Source organism: Nycticebus coucang, chromosome 3, assembly GCF_027406575.1.
Source record: "Nycticebus coucang isolate mNycCou1 chromosome 3, mNycCou1.pri, whole genome shotgun sequence".
Classification (NCBI taxonomy): Eukaryota; Metazoa; Chordata; class Mammalia; order Primates; family Lorisidae; genus Nycticebus; species Nycticebus coucang.
In genome coordinates, this window is record NC_069782.1 from 131,239,451 (window position 1) to 131,256,696 (window position 17,246).

Below are 17,246 nucleotides of genomic sequence, written 5' to 3' on the forward strand. Positions count from 1 at the left end.
ATATCCAAATTCAAGGCCAAATTCAATCATCTGTATCTACCTGAGTCCAGATCTTCTAATATGTTTATCAGCTGATGATATCCATGAACAGCCATCAGAAGCACCCATTCACAGGCACATCTGAAGCTTATGCCTCACCTTCATGCACAGCTCTGCTTTGTCAAAGCCCATTAGCATGTTGATAATGTCAAACCCAGAAGTAGACTTATTCTTTTGATGGACTCCTCGAATGAGTGCACACAAAGTCTGCAGAAATAAAAGAAAGAATTCTAGAGAGAAAGATTCAAAACTAGAAGGACAATGGCTCTGTAGACTCTCACCACAACCTCAGCACCTCCTCCTTACACAGCTAACATTCAGTTTATGAATCTTAAAATGTGCAAAATCCAGAACTAAAAGAGGAACAGCAACCAAGTCTGTTTTCATCCTTATTTTTTGGTGGTTGTTGTTTTGGCCATCTTCTTTCAAAAACTGCATTGCAGGGCGGCACCTGTGGCTCAGTGAGTAGGGCGCCGGCCCCATGTACCAAGGGTGGTGGGTTCGAGCCTGGCCTCAGCCAAACTGCAACAACAACAAAAAAAAGCTGAGCGTTGTGGCAGGTGCCTGTAGTCCCAGCTACTCGGGAGGCTGAGGCAAGAGAATCACCTAAGCCCAAGAGCTGGAGGTTGCTGTGAGCTGTGACCTTATGGCACTCTACCAAAGGTGACAAAATGAGACCCTGTCTCTAAAAAAAATAAATTCATGGGAGGCTGAGGCAAGAGAATCGCGTAAGCCCAAGAGTTAGAGGTTGCTGTGAGCCGTGTGATGCCATGGCACTCTACCCGAGGGCGGTACAGTGAGACTCTGTCTCTACAAAAAAAATAAATAAATAAATTCAAAAGAAAAAAAGAAGGCTTTAAAAAAACTGCATTGTAGGCTCAGCGCCCGTAGTACTGTGGTTACAGCGCCAGCCATATACACCAAAGTTAACGATTCAAACCTGGCCCAGGCCAGCTAACCAACAATGACAACTGCAACCAAAAAATCACCAGGCATTGTGGTGGGTGCCTATAGTTCCAGCTACTTGGGAGGCTGAGGCAAAAGAATCCCTTAGCTCAAGAGTTTGAGGTTGCTGTGAGCTGTGACGCCATAGCACTGTACCGAGGGCAACACAGCAAGACTCTATCTCAAAAAAATAAAAATAAAAATAAATAAATAAATAAATAAAAACTGCATTGCAGGCTGGGCTGGGTGGCTCATGTCTGTAATCCAAGCACTCTGAGAGGCCAAGGCAGGAGGATCACTTGAGCTCATGAGTTCGAAAACAACCTAAACAAGAGTGAGACGCTGTCTCTACTAAAAGTAGAAAAATTAGTCAGGTGTCCTGGCAGACATCTGTGATCCTACCTATTCAGGAGGCTGAGGTAGGAGGATCACTTGAGCCCAGAAGTTTGAGGTTGCTATAAGCTATAACGCCATAGCACTCTACCATGCTCTCAAAACAAGGCTCTGACTCACAAAAAAAAAAAAAAAACTGCATTGCAGACTAAGACTAGAAAGTAATACCGGCTCGGGGCCTGTGGCTCAAGCAGCTAAGGCGCCAGCCACGTACACCTGAGCTGGTGGGTTCGAATCCAACCCGGGCCCGCCAAACAAAAACAATGGCTGCAACCAAAAAAATAGCCAGGTGTTGTGGCGGGCGCCTGTAGTCCCAGCTACTTGGGAGGTGGAGGCAAGAGAATCGCTTAAGCCCAGGAGGTGGAGGTTACTGTCAGCTGTGATGCCACAGCACTTTACCCAGGGCAACAGCTTGAGGCTCTATCTCAAAAAAAAAAAAAAAGAAAGTAATATCAAAAAAAAAAAGTAGTTCTTAAGTTTGAATCATGGGATTAGTGGCACTTTACTTAAAATTAATTTTAGTATTTACATAATAGTTTAACAGTTTTAGTAATTTTTTAAAATACCTATAATAGTAACGTCCCTACATGATAAAACACAGTTGCTTTGAATCTTAAATTCAGGGCGGTGCCTGTGGGTCAGTTGGTAGGGCACTGGGCCCCATATACTGAGGGTGGCAGGTTCAAACCCAGCCCTGGCCAAACTGCAACCAAAAAAAAAAAAAAAATAGCCAAGTGTTGTGGTGGACGCCTGTAGTCCAGCTACTCCGGAAGCTGAGGCAAGAAAATCGCTTAAGCCCAGGAGTTGGGAGGTTGCTGTGAGCTATGACGACATAGCACTCTACCCAGGGTGATAGCTTGAGGCTCTGTCTCAAATCTTAAATTCATTATAATCTCTACCCATTACTTACTAGCTGTGAAAACCTGGCCACATTAACTTTTCAGTGGCTCAGTTTTCTCATCTACAAACCAGAAATGATAGTAAGAGTATCCATCCCACAGGGATGTTGGGAGGAACATGTGAATTAATACTGCAAAGCACTTAGAACAATCCCTGGAACTTTCTTAACACTCCATGGCCAGGTAAGGAGGCTTGCACCTGTTATCCCAACATTTTGGGAGACTGAGACAAGAGGATCACTTGAAGACAGGACTTTGAGACCAGCCTAGATTGTCTCTACAAAAAAATTTTTTAATTACGAGGGCATAGTGGCACACATCTGCAGTCCTACCTACTTGAAATACAAAGCTTGCTTGAACCCAGGAATTTCAAGGTTGCAATGAGGTATGATCAATCACACCACTGTACTTTAGTCTAGACAAAGGAGCAAAAACCCATCTCGAAAAAATAAAAACTTCCAGGAATAGTGCCTGGAACTTGGTTAAAGTTCATTGAGTATATTTTTATGGGTCACCAAGTGGCTTAATGATGTCAGGTTATTTCTACTGAAATAAACCAGTTTACAATTCATGCCCACATGATGAGTCACAGCAATTAATGGTACAATTTCCATCTTTAATTTCAACTATCAATGAGCCTCTACCAAACAACTCATACCGTGCCAAAGGTTAACAAAGTTATAGGATAAACATGATACATCTTTCCTGGGCATCAACTCAAGAGGTAATTATTATTTCCATTTTACAGAAGAGAAAACTGAGGCTACCTAGTAAGTGATTTGCCTACCTAGTAAGTCAAAAACTTAAACCAAATTTACTAAAAATTCCAATAAAATTCTCTATTCCATCATAGGATTCTTCTTTTTTTTTTTTTTTTTGGAGAGTCTTGCTCTATTACCCCAGGCTAGAGTGCAAAGGAATTGATCATAGCTCACTGCAACCTCAAATTCCTAGGCTCAAGTGATGCATCTGCCTCAACCCCCCAAGTAGCTGGGACTCCAGGCACATACCACCAAAACCTGGCTAATTTTTCTAATTGAGCTCTAATTAGAGTCTCAATCTTGCTCAGGCTGTTATTAAACTCCTAAGCGCAAGTGATTCTCCCAACTCAGCTTCCCAAAATGCTAATCTTACAGGCATGAGCCACCACACCTGGCTGGATGCTTCATATTCTTTTTTTTCTGTGGTTTTTGGCCAGGGCTGGGTTTGAACCCGCCACCTCCGGCATATGGGACTGGCGCCCTACTCCTTGAGCCACAGGCGCCACCCTTCATATTCTTTTTTTGTTGTTCTTGTTGTTGCAGTTTTTGGCTGGGGCCGGGTTTGAACCTACTACCTCCGGCATATGGGACCAGCACCCTACTCCTTGAGCCACAGGCACCGCCCCTGGATGCTTTATATTCTAAGCTTGTCTGTAACTGCCCTAACTCCTCCCAATCTAGACTACACTGGACCTACTAGGTTATAAACTTGATAAACTTGTTCACCACATTTAGTAAGAATTTATTTCTAGAGTGCCAACTATTTGCTAGGCATTATTATCTGTGTATAAAGAATAGTCTACACATTAGGAATAAAATATTGAAAGAAACTACCAGTCTTTGCCCTCAAGAAATCTATAGTGGGGCGGCACCTGTGGCTCAGTGGGTAGGGCACCGCTCATATACCGAGGGTGGCGGGTTCAATAAAAAAAAATAGCCGAGGGCGGTGCCTGTGGCTCAAAGGAGTAGGGCTCCAGCCTCATATGCCAGAGGTGTTGGTTAAAACCCAGCCCTGGCCAAAACTGAAAAAAAAAAAAAAAATAGCTGAGCGTTGTGGCAGGTGCCTGTAGTCCCAGCTACTCGGGAGGCTGAGACAAGAGAATTGCCTAAGCCCAAGAGCTGCAGTTTGCTGTTAGTTGTGTGACGCCACAACACTCTACCAAGGGTGAAAAAGGTACTCTACCAAGAAAGAAAAAGAAAATCTCGTATTTAAGGGCAATCCTAGGTTCCTCAGTAGACTTTCTCTCTACAAAAAGAAAGAAAGAAAAGAAATCTATGGTGTATCACCACCATCCAGCCCAGTGTCTGGTACATAACATTATTCAAGAAATAGTTGTGGGCGGCGCCTGTGGCTCAGTTGGTGAGGCACTGGCCCCATATACCAAGGGTGGGGGTTCAAACCTGGCCCTGGCTGAACTGCAACCAAAAAATAGCTGGGCGTTTGTGGCTGGCGCCTGTAGTCCCAGCTACTCCGGAGGCTGAGGCAAGAGAATCACTTAAGCCCAGGAGACGGAGGTTGCTGTGAGCTGTGTGATGCCATGGCACTCTACCGAGGGCCATAAAGTGAGACTCTGTCTCTACAAAAAAAAAGAAAGAAATAGTTGTTAGGGCGGTGCCCATAGCTCAGTCAGCAGGGCACCATACACTGAGGATGGCGGGTTCAAACCCAGCCTGAGCCTGCTAAACAACAATGACAACTGCAACCAAAAAAGAGCCAGTTGTTGTGGCGTGCACCTGTAGTCCCAGCTACTTGGGAGGCTGAGGCAAGAGAATCACTTAAGCCCAGGAGTCTGAGGTTGCTGTGAGCTGTGATGCCACAGTACTCTACCCAACATGACAGCTTTGAGACTGTGTCAAAAAAAAAAAGAAAGAAAGAAAGAAAAGGGCAGTGCCTGTGGCTCAAAGGAGTAGGGCGCCGGCCCCATATGCGGGAGGTGGCAGGTTCAAACCCAGCCCCAGCCAAAACTGCAAAAAAATAGAAAAAAACAAAAAAAGAAGTTATTGTTAGGTCAGGTGTGGTGACTCACACCTGTAACCCCAGCACTTGGGAGGCCAAACCAGGAGGATTGCTTCAGGCCAGGAGTTTGTGACCAGCCTGAGAAACATAGCTAGAGCTTATCTCTATAACAAAATTAAAAATTAGGGGCGGTGCCTGTGGCTCAAAGGAGTAGGGCACAGACCCCATATACCAAAGGTGGCAGGTTCAAACCTGGCCCTGGCCAAAAACTGCTTAAAATAAATAAATAAATAAAAATTAGCTAGGTGTGATAGTACATGCTATAGACCTAGATACTCTAGAGGTTAAGGCAGAGGATTTCTTGAGCCCAGGACTTTCAGGCTGCAGTGAGCTATGATCATGCCACTACACTCCAGACTGGGGGACAAAGCAAAACCTTGTCTCTTTTAAAAGAAAGAAAGAACTGGGCGGTGCCTGTGGCTCAAGGAGTAGGGTGCTGGTCCCATATGCCGGAGGTGGCGGGTTCAAACCTAGCCCCGGCCAAAAAAAGAAAGAAAGAACTGATCTAGTGAGAAAATACTATACTTGGAATCTCTTCTGATTTTTGCTATAGACAAATCATCCTAAGTTTCTTTTCTACCTCTTCCTTTCTTCAAGTAGTAACATGCATTCTGTTAAACAATCTACCTTAGTGTTGGATCAAACTATACAAATAGACAAGATTACTCCTATAAACATTAGTTTATATGAATAGGAAGATGGCTAACTCAACATGGTACAATATTTGGTTACTTAAAGAAAAAGAAAATCTCGTATTTAAGGGCAATTCTAGGTTCCTCAGTTCCAACAGATATGTTACAATTTATTTTTCTTGTTAACTAAGACTTCCCCAATCTCCCAGCCTTATACCTGCAAGGCATTGACAACTCGAATTGGATGCTCCTCTCCTAGAGCTTGGATGCAGTGTTGAAATAAGCAATTAATATTGTCCTTGATCTTCATTAACTCCTCACCATCAAGAGATTCCAACTTGCCTTCTAGATACTCTAAATTCACCTGCCAAAGAAAGAATAAGAGGTTGAGTGCATTTTAGTATAGCACTTAGAACACATGAGAAGGCCATCTTAGTTACCAGGAAAATCCACAAATGCAATCAAGTCTCACCTTCATGAGAAAAAGCTCCTCCCAAAACCGAGGACTGCACTTACTGGGGTCATCTGTCTGAAAGCAGAACATACACACATTCTCAACTTTCCCAGCTAATACCAAAAGGATTAAGAATACGGGCGGCGCCTGTGGCTCAGTCGGTAAGGCGCCAGCCCCATATACCAAGGGTGGTGGGTTCAAACCTGGCCCCAGCCAAACTGCAACCAAAAAATAGCCGGGCGTTGTGGCGGGCGCCTGTAGTCCCAGCTACTTGGGAGGCTGAGGCAAGAGAATTGCTTAAGCCCAGGAGTTGGAGGTTGCTGTGAGCTGTGTAAGGCCACGACACTCTACTGAGGGCCATAAAGTGAGACTCTGTCTCTACAAAAAAAAAAAAAGAATACTACACACACTAGATAGCTGGGGGAAAAAAAATACTACACATAGGCTGGATGTGGTGGCTCACGCCTAAAATCCTAGCAATCTGGGAGGCCAGGGTGGGAGAATCACTTGAAGTCAGGAGTTCAAGACCAGCCTAAATGAGAGTCAGACCCCATCTCTACTATAATAGAAAAATTAGGCCAAGCACAGTGGCTCACTCCTGTAATCCTAACACTCTGGGAGGCCAAGGCACATAGACAGCTTGAGCTCAGAGTTCCAGACCAGCCTGAGCAAGAGCAATTACATCCCATCTACTAAAAACAGAAAAACAAGCCAGGGATCATGGCAGATGCCTGCAGTCCCAGCTACTCCGGAGTCTGAGGCAGGAGGATCTCATCAGCCCAAGAGCTTGAGGTTGCTCTGAACTGTTATGACACCATGGAACTCTACCCAGGGCAATAGAGAGAGACTGTCTCAAAAAAAAAAAAAAGTTAGCTGGGCAGTAGTATGCACTTATAGTCCCAGCTACTGGGGAGGCTGAGGCAGGAGGATCACTTGAGCTCAGGAAGCCCAGGAGTTTGAGGTTACAGTGACCTATCATGCATGATATCACTGTACTCTAGCAGGTGTGAAAAACCAAGACCCTGTCTCAAAGAAAAAAAAAAAAACGGGGGGTAGCCAGGTGCGGTAGCTCACACCTGTAATCCTAGCACTCTGTGAGGCCGAGGCAGGTAGATTGCCTGAACTCACAGGTTCGAGACCAGCCTCATCCAAAGTGAGACCTCACCTCTAAGAAAATAGCCAAGCATTGTGTGGGGTGCCCATAGTCCCAGCTACTTGGGAAGGTGAGGCAAGAGAATCACTTGAGCCTGAGAGTTTAAAGTTGCTGTGAGCTATAATGCTACAGCACTCTACCAAGAGCAACAAGGTAAGACTCTGTCTCAAAAAAAAAAAAAAAAAAAGGAATACTACATATGGTCAATCTTACCTTTCAAAATTAACTTTTTTTTTTTCTTGAGTCAGATTGTCACTATGTCACCCTCAATAGAGTGCTCTGCCATCACAGCTCACAGCAACCTTAAATTCTTGGGCCCAAGCAACTTCCCTGCCTCAGCCTCCCAAATAGCTGGGACTACAGGTGCCCTCCACAACATCCAGCTATATTTTTTGTTGCAGTTGTCATGGTTGTTTGGCAGGCCTGAGTCAGGTTCAAACCCGCCAGCCTCAGTGCATGTAGCTGGCACCATAACCACTATGCCAGGGGCACAGAACCTTAACTTTTTTCTTTTTTTTTTTTTGAGACAGAGTTTCAGTATGTTGCCTTCAGTAGAGTGCTCTGGCATCATAACTCACAACAACCTCCAAGTCTTGGGCTTAAGGGATTCTCTTGCCTCAGCCTCCCAAGTAGCTGGGACTACAGGCACCTGCCACAACACCCAGCTATTTTTCAGTTGTAGTTGTCCTTGTTGTTTAGGAGGTTCAGCCCGGGTTCAAACCCGCCAGCCCCAGTATTATGTTCAGTAGAGTGCTCTGGCATCACAACTCACAACAACCTCCAAGTCTTGGGCTTCAGGGATTCTCTTGCCTCAGCCTCCCAAGTAGCTGGCACTACAGGCGCCTGCCATAACACCCAGCTATTTTTCAGTTGTAGTTGTCATTGTTGTTTAGGAGGTTCAGCCCGGGTTCAAACCCGCCAGCCCCAGTATTATGTGGCCAGTGCCTTAACCATGGAACAACAGGTGCCGAACCCAAAACTAACTTTTAAAATGCTTGATTATTCTAAAGTGATGTAACAGGGAAGAGAAAATTTTTTTTTCTTGTTTTTTTTTTAAGAGACAGAGTCTCACTTTGTCAGCATCAGTAGAGTGCCGTGGTGTCACGGCTCACAATAAACTCTAGCTCTTGGGCTTAGGCGATTCTCTTGCCTCAGCCTCCCCAGTAGCTGGAACTACAGGCACCCACCACAACGCCCGGCTGTTTTTGTTGCAGTTTGGCCAGGGCCGGGTTTGAACCTGCCACCCTCAGTATATGGGGCTGGCGCCCTACTCACTGAGCCACAGGCGACACCCAGTTTTTGTTTTTGTTTTTTGTAGGGACAGAGTCTTACTTTCTGGCCCTCGGTAGAGTGCCGTGGCCTCACACAGCTCACAGCAACCTCCAACTCCTGGGCTTAAGCGATTCTCTTGCCTCAGCCTCCCAAGTAGCTGGGACTACAGGCGCCCGCCACAACGCCCGGCTATTTTTTGGTTGCAGTTTGGCTGGGGCCGGGTTTGAACCTGCCACCCTCGGTATATGGGGCCGGCGCCTTACCGACTGAGCCACAGGCACCATCCCCAGTTTTTGTTTTTCTTTCTTTTTTTTTTTTTCAGTTTTTGTTTTTCAAGTGAAAGACTCCGTACATAGATATAACACCCCAAGTTAAATAACGGCTCTATATCAAAAGGTCAAAAATGGCTCAAAGAGGCTCGGCGCCCCTAGCACAGTGGTTACAGCACCAGCCACATACACCAAAGTTGGTGGGTTCAAACCTGACCTAGGCCAGCTATGACAACAATGACAACTGCAACAAAAAATTGCTGGGTGTTGGAGCAGGCACCTGTAGTCCCAGCTACAAAGGAGGCTGAGGCAAGAGAATTGCTTAATCCCAAGAGTTGGAGGTTGCTGTGAGCTGTGAGCCATGGCACTCTACCAAAGGCAACATAGTGAGACTCTATCTCAAAGAAAAAAAAAAGGCTCAAAGAATTTTCCTCAAATATTTTTCTTCTAGCAAGAATTAAACCTAAACACCTGAATACGTTTAGTCACATCATGACATGTCCCCCTTACTTTTGTTTTTCCTTTCTTTTTTTTTTTTTTTTTTTTTTTTTTTGAGAGAGTCTCACTTTGTCACCCTCGGTGGAGTGTTATGGCATCACAGCTCACAGCAATCTCCAACTCCTGGGCTTAGGTGATTCTCTTGCCTCAGCCTCCCAAGTAGCTGGGACTACAGGTGCCCACCATTACACCCGGCTACTTTTAGAGATGAAGTCTCACTCTGGCTGAGGCCAGTCACGAACCTGTGAACTCAGGCAATCTACCCGCCTCATCCTCCCAAGTGCTAGGATTACAGGCATGAGCCACCCTACCCGGCCCTTGTTTTTCCTTTTAAAAAAAAAATTTCCCCCAGATCTTCCAGAAGAGACCCTCTTACATTTGTACGTTGTTCTTTTCAAACCTATTCACATATATAACATATGAGCCCATTGAGCCAGGAGGGGCACATATTATCAATATCCTCCTTTTAGGAAAAAAGGTCCAAAGTTAAGTGAGGCACTATCCAGACCATCTCAGTAATACTGCAATGGTTTTTATGTCATCCTGTACTGACTGTTACTATTTATCCTCCTATCTGTACTTAGTCTTCTGTACAGAGCTTTTAATATGCTTTTTTTTTTTTTTTTTTTTTTGAGACTATCTCACTTTTTTTATCCTCCATAGAGTGCTATGGCATCATACCTCACAGTACCCTCAAATTCTTGGGCTCAAGTGATCCTCTTGCCTCAGCCTCCCAAGTAGCCAGAGCTACAGGTGCCCGCCACAATGCCCGGCTATTTTTAGAGATGGGATCTCAGGCACAGGCTGGTCTCAAACTCTGAACCCTGGAGCTCAAGTAATCCACCTGCCTGGGCCTCCCAGAGTGCTAAGATTACAGGCATGAGCCACTGCACCCAGCAATATGCCCTTTTCTTAATTCAAATTTGTCCAATAGGTTAGCAAAATTATGGTGCTAGAAGCCAAAATTTCTTAGCAATAATTTTCATAATAATTCTAGTAAATCAGAGGCTTCTGGTTAATAGGTAAAATAAGTAAAAAAGAACTCCTACTTTAAAGAAAGACTAATGATGTGAAATCAGTAGGTCAATTATCTGTTATCACCTTACCTTAAGGTGAACTTTTAAAATTACTATCCAGAATTAATGTCTTCCTTAGTTAAGAACTCTAGGTCTGGCTTGGCGCCTGTAGAACAGTGGTTATGGCGCCAGCCACATACACCAAGGCTGGTGGGTTCGAACCCGGCCCAGGCCAGCTAAGCAACAATTACAACTGCAACAGAAAAATAGCCGGGCGTTGTGGCGGGTGCTTGTAGTCCCAGCTACTCAGGAGGCTGAGGCAAGAGAATCGCTTAAGCCCGGGAGTTGGAGGTTGCTGTGAGCTGTGTGATGCCATGGCACTTTACCAAGGACGGTACAGTGAGACTCTGTCTCTACAAAAAAAAAAAAAGAAAAGAAAAAAAAGATAGAAATGAGGACACACTTTGTCTCAGGCTGGTCTCGAACTCATGAGCTCAGGCAATCCACCCACCTTGGCCTCTCAGAGTGCTATGATTGTTTCACCATGATCATAATCCCTACTGTGAGAGCTCATTCTTGCCTTCAAGCCCTTTGCTCCACCCTAACCCACTCAAGAACTTGAAGGGAGGCCAGGCGCAGTGGCTCACACCTGTAATCCTAGCACTTGGGAGGCTGAGGCAGGTGGATTGCCTGAGCTCACAGGTTTGAGACAAGCCTGAGCAAAAGCAAGAACTCATCTCTAAAAATAGCTGGGCGTTGTGGTAGGCACCTGTAGTCCCAGCTACTCAGGAGGCTGAGGCAAGAGAACTGCTTAAGCCCAGGAGTTTGAGGTTGCACTGAGCTATGACGCCACAGCATTCTATCAAGGGTGACAAAGTGAGACTCTGTCTCAAAACAAACAAACAAAAAAAAGTGGCTTGGCATCTGTAGTTCAGCAGCTAGGACATCAGCCACACACACAGAGCTGGCAGGTTCAAATCCAGCCCAGGCCTGCCAAATAACGACGACGACAACCAAAAAATAGCTGGGCAGTGTGGCAGGCACTTGTAGTCCCAACTACTTGGGAGGCTGAGATAAGAGAATCACTTAAGCCCAAGAGTTTGAGGTTGCTGTGAGCTGTGACACCACAGCACTCTACCCAGGGCAACATAGTGAGACTCCGTCTCAAAAAAAAAAAAAAAAAAAAGAGAGAGGCTGTTGCCTGTAGCTAAGTGAGTAGGGCGCCAGCCCCATATACCGAGGGTGGTGGATTCAAACCCAGCCCTGGCCAAACTGCAATTAAAAAAAAAAACAAAAAAAAACAGCCAGGTGTTGTGGGAGGCGCCTGTAGTCCCAGCTACTCAGGAGGCTGAGGCAAGAGAATAGCCTAAGCCCAAGAGCTGGAGGTTACTGTGAGCTGTGATGCCACAGCCCTCTACCGAGGGCGATAAAGTGAAACTCTGTCTCTAAAAAAAAAGAACTTGAAGGTGGCAGGCAGGGTCTCATTTTGGACTAAGAAACTAAGGAGTTAAGCTATGTAGATTGATAGGACTCTATCTATGCCTTACCATGAAGATCTCATCATACATCAACACCACTTTTTCCTTCAGTGGTTTTTTGGAGGCTGAAGATTTCCGAAGCAAACCCCCCCGTTTTTCTACCTGTGCCATGGTTATAGAATCTGTAAAAAGAAAGTCATATTTTAGGGCAATGAAAATACTCTGTATGATATTATAATGGCAGACATAGTCATTACATTTGCTCAAACCCACAAAACAACAAGAGTGAAACTGTGAACTTTGGCTAATAATATTTAAACATAAGTTCATCAACGGTAACAAATATCACTATTCTGGAAGCGGATGTTGTATAATACGCATATTAGGGGAGGCTGTGGATGTGTGGAGGCAGGGGACATATGTATTTTAGTACAACAAGTACATATCTCTGTACTTTCCTCTCAATTTTGTTGTGACCTGAAACAGCTCTAAGGAAATGAAGCCTTTTACAAGAAAGAAAAGAAAAAAGAGCAGAGTAGAGCCACAGTCAGTACCAAATGCTCTCTACGATGCTAGATAGTCTCCAGAAATATCACTCAGTAAAAAATTTTTTAGGATGGCCAGGCACGGTGGCTCACACCTGTAATCCCAGCACTGTGGGAGGCTGAGGCGGGAGGATTGCTTGAGCTCAGGAGTTCGAGGCTTGTCTGAGCGAGAGTTAGACCTCAACTCATGAAAAAAATGGAAAAACCCAGCTGGGCGCCGCAGCAAGCTCCTGTAATCCCAGGGGCTTAGGAGGCTGAGGCAGCAGGATGCCCACAGCTGGAATCTGAGGTTGCAGTGAGCTATGATGCCACTGCACTCTGCTCAGGGTATAGGGTGGGACTCTGTCTCAACAACAACAAAAATCTTTTAGGATGAACTGATAAACAACCATGATATAGAACTTGTGCAGCTGTCCAACACTCCCTCCCTGACCAGATAATGTCAAGGTTTAAAAAATGTGGCCTACAGCACAACACATTTTACATCCTTATAATGTGCCAGTGGACAAGGCTTAAATAAGATCCAAAACCAAACAGGAAAAGTGTAACTAGCTCCCTCCATAATAGATTGGCCACATATTTGAGGCTGATAAAAGAAAGCACACACTGACTGATGGTGAAATTAAATTTCAAATATCGATCGAGCTTAGAACCATTAAAGCAGGAAGTCTGCTGCAGATTGATGTGCTCCATTGATTTCCCCAAAGTAGGTGCTTGTCACTGGAAAGTACTTGGCCTTCACTGCCTCATAAATCATACTGCACTTGACTGTCTTCAGAAATTCCACTGGGAAGAGATCCAACACAGAAAATAGCAGTTACGAGGCCAAAAACTAAATCTGAATTCAAAATAACTGAATATAATAATATGCTACTTTCAAATTTAGTTGCATATATTTGTAACACTATTGTAGACCAAACTTCAATGTATTCTTCAATTCTATATAAAACTGGTTCTGTGAATCGTGCCCAGATTTTCCCACCTTGCTTCCAGGAATTCTCAATTTTTTCTTTTCAAGTGAAAACTGAAATCCCAAATATCTCTGCTAAAGATTTATACATACTCCCTCACCTCCTGGGTTCTATCATGAATATAAAGTTCCCTCTCTTGTTCTCCCTTGTTTTTTTTTTTGGAAACACAGCCTCAAGCTGACACCCTGGATAGTGCCGTGGCATCACAGCTTACAGCAACCTCCAACTCCTGGGCTCAAGCAATTCTCCTGTCTCCACCTCCCAAGTAGCTGGGACTACAGGCACCTGGCACAACACCCAGCTATTTTTTGATTGCAGCCGTCATTGTTGTTTGGCGGGCCCGGGCTCGATTCGAACCCACCAGCTCAGGTGTATGTGGCTGGCGCCTTAGCTGCTTGAACCACAGGCGCCGAGCCTTGTTCTCTCTTAAATCATAGGTTCTACCATGAAACTTAATCTCAGGCAATGTCAACTACAGACCAGGCAGAAACCTGGTTTTACTTCCGAACAAATCTAAAACAGCAGAACTATTTTGTTCATTGACTATTGGAAAATATGTGCTATCTTTCAAACCAAAATTTAAGAAAGAGATATACCCCAAAATATAAAAGATCATATCTTAAAGACTTAGAAATTGTCTTTCTCTAATACATACAGCCAAAATATTTTCCACAAATATGTATTAAGCATCTTCAGCAAAGAGACCGCATCTTAAGTACTCGGCTCCTGGTAAATGTTTAGTGTATGCGGTTCACTGATTCTGAAATAAGGCCACGGCTGGGGGTACACCCTGAAAACTCCTATCACCTAAAATCTTAGTAAGATCTATCTCTATCAAGGCTTAACTAAGCCCTCAAATTCTATTATGGTCCAGAGAAAACTAAAAGAGAAAATAACAACAAGAGAAGACTCTTTGTGATAATTTACATTATATTGCTCATAGTTTTGCCTTAAAGCATGAAATATAGCCACTGTTCAAAACATTTTTGTATCTTTTAAATAGGTTGTCAAGAGGAAGATGTCCTTATCTGGGGAAAATAAATTGGAAACCAAGAGGATTCTATTAAAATCAATCAAAAACAATGCAATTCTGAGCTTAGTGGATATAGATTTTACACATGCTCAGCTTCAACCAGTTGATTAGCAGGAATAGGGGGAACCACAAGTTCTTGGATATGAACAGCACATGTTTACAAACATCCTTCTGAGGATTTATAATTGGGTTATAGCTAATCAATGTCTACTCTAAATCTAATAAAACTCACTTTCACTATTTCAGAATCAATACTTTCTAACAAAGAAAAGGGAATAGGAGAGGAGGAAAAAAACAATTCCAATCCAAACTACCAAATTTCCTAAGAAATTAAATTATTTTCATCACTCTTTCCATCTGGAGCAGGGAAAAATTCAGCCAAGGCCTCAATTTATTACTCACCGTCATCATCACAGACAACTGGAATTTACCACCCAAGCTGCCTGAAATATAACTAGAAACTGACAACATAAAAGTGTCTTCCTTGGGTGGCTTCTGTGGCTCAGTGGGTAGGGGCGCCAGCCCCATATACCAAGGGTGGTGGGTTCAAACCCGACCCCACCCAAACTGCAACAATAAAACAGCCGGGCATTTTGGCGGGCACCTGTAGTCCCAGCTATTCGGGAGGCTGAGGCAAGAGAATCGCCTAAGCCCAGGAGTTGGAGGTTGCTGTGAGCTGTGATGCCACCACACTCTACCAAGGGCGATAGAATGAGACTCTGCCTTTAAAAAAAAAAAAAAAGAAAAGAAAAAAAGTCTCTTCCTCCTGCCAGCACTCCTACTCAGGGAACACAGTAAGCAAGAATTCCCAGTGTGGTGGACTGGAAGAAGTGCAGATCTCTTAGAAAAGTTTTTCTTTGGGCTGGGAGCAGTGGCTCACACCTGTAATCCTAGCACACTGGGAGGACGAGGCAGGTGGATTGCCTGAGCTCACAGGTTCCAGACCAGCTTTAGCCACAGCGAGACTCCACCTCTAAAAGTAGCCAGGTGTTATGGCAGGCACCTGTAGTCCCAGCTACTTAGGAGGCTGAGACAAATGAATCACTTAAACCCAAGAGTTTGAGGTTGCTGTGTGTTATAACGCCACAGCACTCTACCGAGGGTGACAAAGTAAGACTGTCTCAAAAAAAAAAAAAAAAAGTTTTTCTTTGGGTCTCAGAAATTAAACCTGTGCTTCAAAATTTGAAAGTAAAACATCTGATTAGGGCGGTGCCTGTGGCTCAAGGAGTAGGGCGCCGGTCCCATATGCCGGAGGTGGCGGGTTCAAACCCAGCCCCGGCCAAAAAATCACAAAAAAAAAAAAAAAAAACATCTGATTAGTAGAGCAGTAAGTTGAAGCACATCAGCATTGTGAGCATATCCGTTTACATCCTCCTACTGCTTTTTTCCTCTTTCACAATTATCATCCACTACCACCCTTTAAAGAGAAAACCAAGGCTCGGCACCTGCAGCTCAGTGGCTAGGGCACCAATCACATACACTGGAACTGGCAGGTTCGAATCCCAGCCCAGGCCTGCCAAATAACAATGACAACTACAACCAAAAAATAGCCAGGTACTGGGCGGCGCCTGTGGCTCAGTCGGTAAGGCGCCGGCCCCATATACCGAGGGTGGCGGGTTCAAACACGGCCCCGGCTGAACTGCAACCAAAAAATAGGAGGGCGTTGTGGCGGGCGCCTGTAGTCCCAGCTACTCGGGAGGCTGAGGCAAGAGAATCGCTTAAGCCCAGGAGTTGGAGGTTGCTGTGAGCTGTGTGAGGCCACAGCACTCTACCGAGGGCCATAAAGTGAGACTCTGTCTCTACAAAAAAGAAAAATAGCCAGGTACTGTGGGGGGCGCCTGGAGTCCCAGCTACTTGGGAGGCTGAGGCAAGAGAATCACTTAAGCCCAAGAGTTTGAGGTTGCTGTGAGCTGTGACACCATAGCACTCTATCCAGGGCGACAGCTTGAGACTCTGTCTCAAAAAAAGAGAGAGAGAGAGAGAGAGAATCAGAACCTACGAGAAGCTACAAGACATAATGGAAACTGCAGAAGTGAGACTAGAACACAGGTCTCCCAATCAACCAGATGACACTGACTAAGTTCTTGCGCTTCTCAGTTTTCTCGCAAGTAAAAAAGGGGATTGGACTATTTATTTAATGATTTTTTTCCAATATCTCTGAAATACCACAAATATATAATGGCTTCCTAAATACTCTAAAGCACCACTTCAAGCACTAAGGGGTTACAGAGAAGAAACTTCAAACCTGATCATCTGGGAGCTCACTATCTACTGGTACAGACAGACCTGTAATAACCCATAACAAGGCAAATCATGAAAAATAAATGGAGAAGTAGAAGCAAAATGCTATGGAAACATAAGGGAGGGAGAGAAGCAATCTCTGACTATGCTAAGACCCCAGTCAATCCAGGCTTTTAAATCCTCTGGCAAAAAAGCAAATATAGCAAAGGCACAGTAATCCTACAGAAATGTCAGCTTACCCCTTAACACGGTTTCTAAGAAGTAAGATATAGGCAAAGTATAAAAAAAAAAAATCACGCTACTTGTCAATACTAATTTCACCTGCCTTCAAGCTTAGAAATGGCTTTAAATCCCCTCAACTGAATGGTAAATCAAGTAAGCCTTTTATTCCTAAACCGGATGCAATTGTTGGCCCTATAACCTGCAGAGCAACTTCTCTCTGATAGACTGAAGTCATACAATTTTTTAAGATCTGTATCTTAAAACAATCTAGCCACACATGCTTTTTTTTATGTCTAGTTTTTAAGAGACAGGGTTTCTGTCACCCAGGCTGGAGTGCAGCAGTAGCATGATCATAACTCACCTTAACACTGAACACCTGGGAATAAACAAGCCTTCCTCCTCCCCAGC

General features: G+C 44.4%; 1 protein-coding gene across 2 annotated transcripts in view; it reads right to left on the bottom strand.

Moving 5' to 3' along the window:
• The window catches only part of ARMH3 (armadillo like helical domain containing 3), a 242,132-nt gene that overhangs the window by 209,705 nt on the left and 15,181 nt on the right, over positions 1–17,246 (bottom strand). For both annotated transcript variants that reach the window (XM_053583043.1, XM_053583044.1), the window contains exons 2-5: positions 11,896–12,008; positions 6,159–6,215; positions 5,904–6,050; positions 139–246 (exon numbers count right to left, since the gene is read on the bottom strand). In XM_053583043.1, coding sequence (XP_053439018.1) covers positions 139–246; positions 5,904–6,050; positions 6,159–6,215; positions 11,896–11,997 — 414 coding nt within the window. In that variant the 5' untranslated portion in view covers positions 11,998–12,008. The remainder of the gene's footprint in view (positions 1–138; positions 247–5,903; positions 6,051–6,158; positions 6,216–11,895; positions 12,009–17,246) is intronic.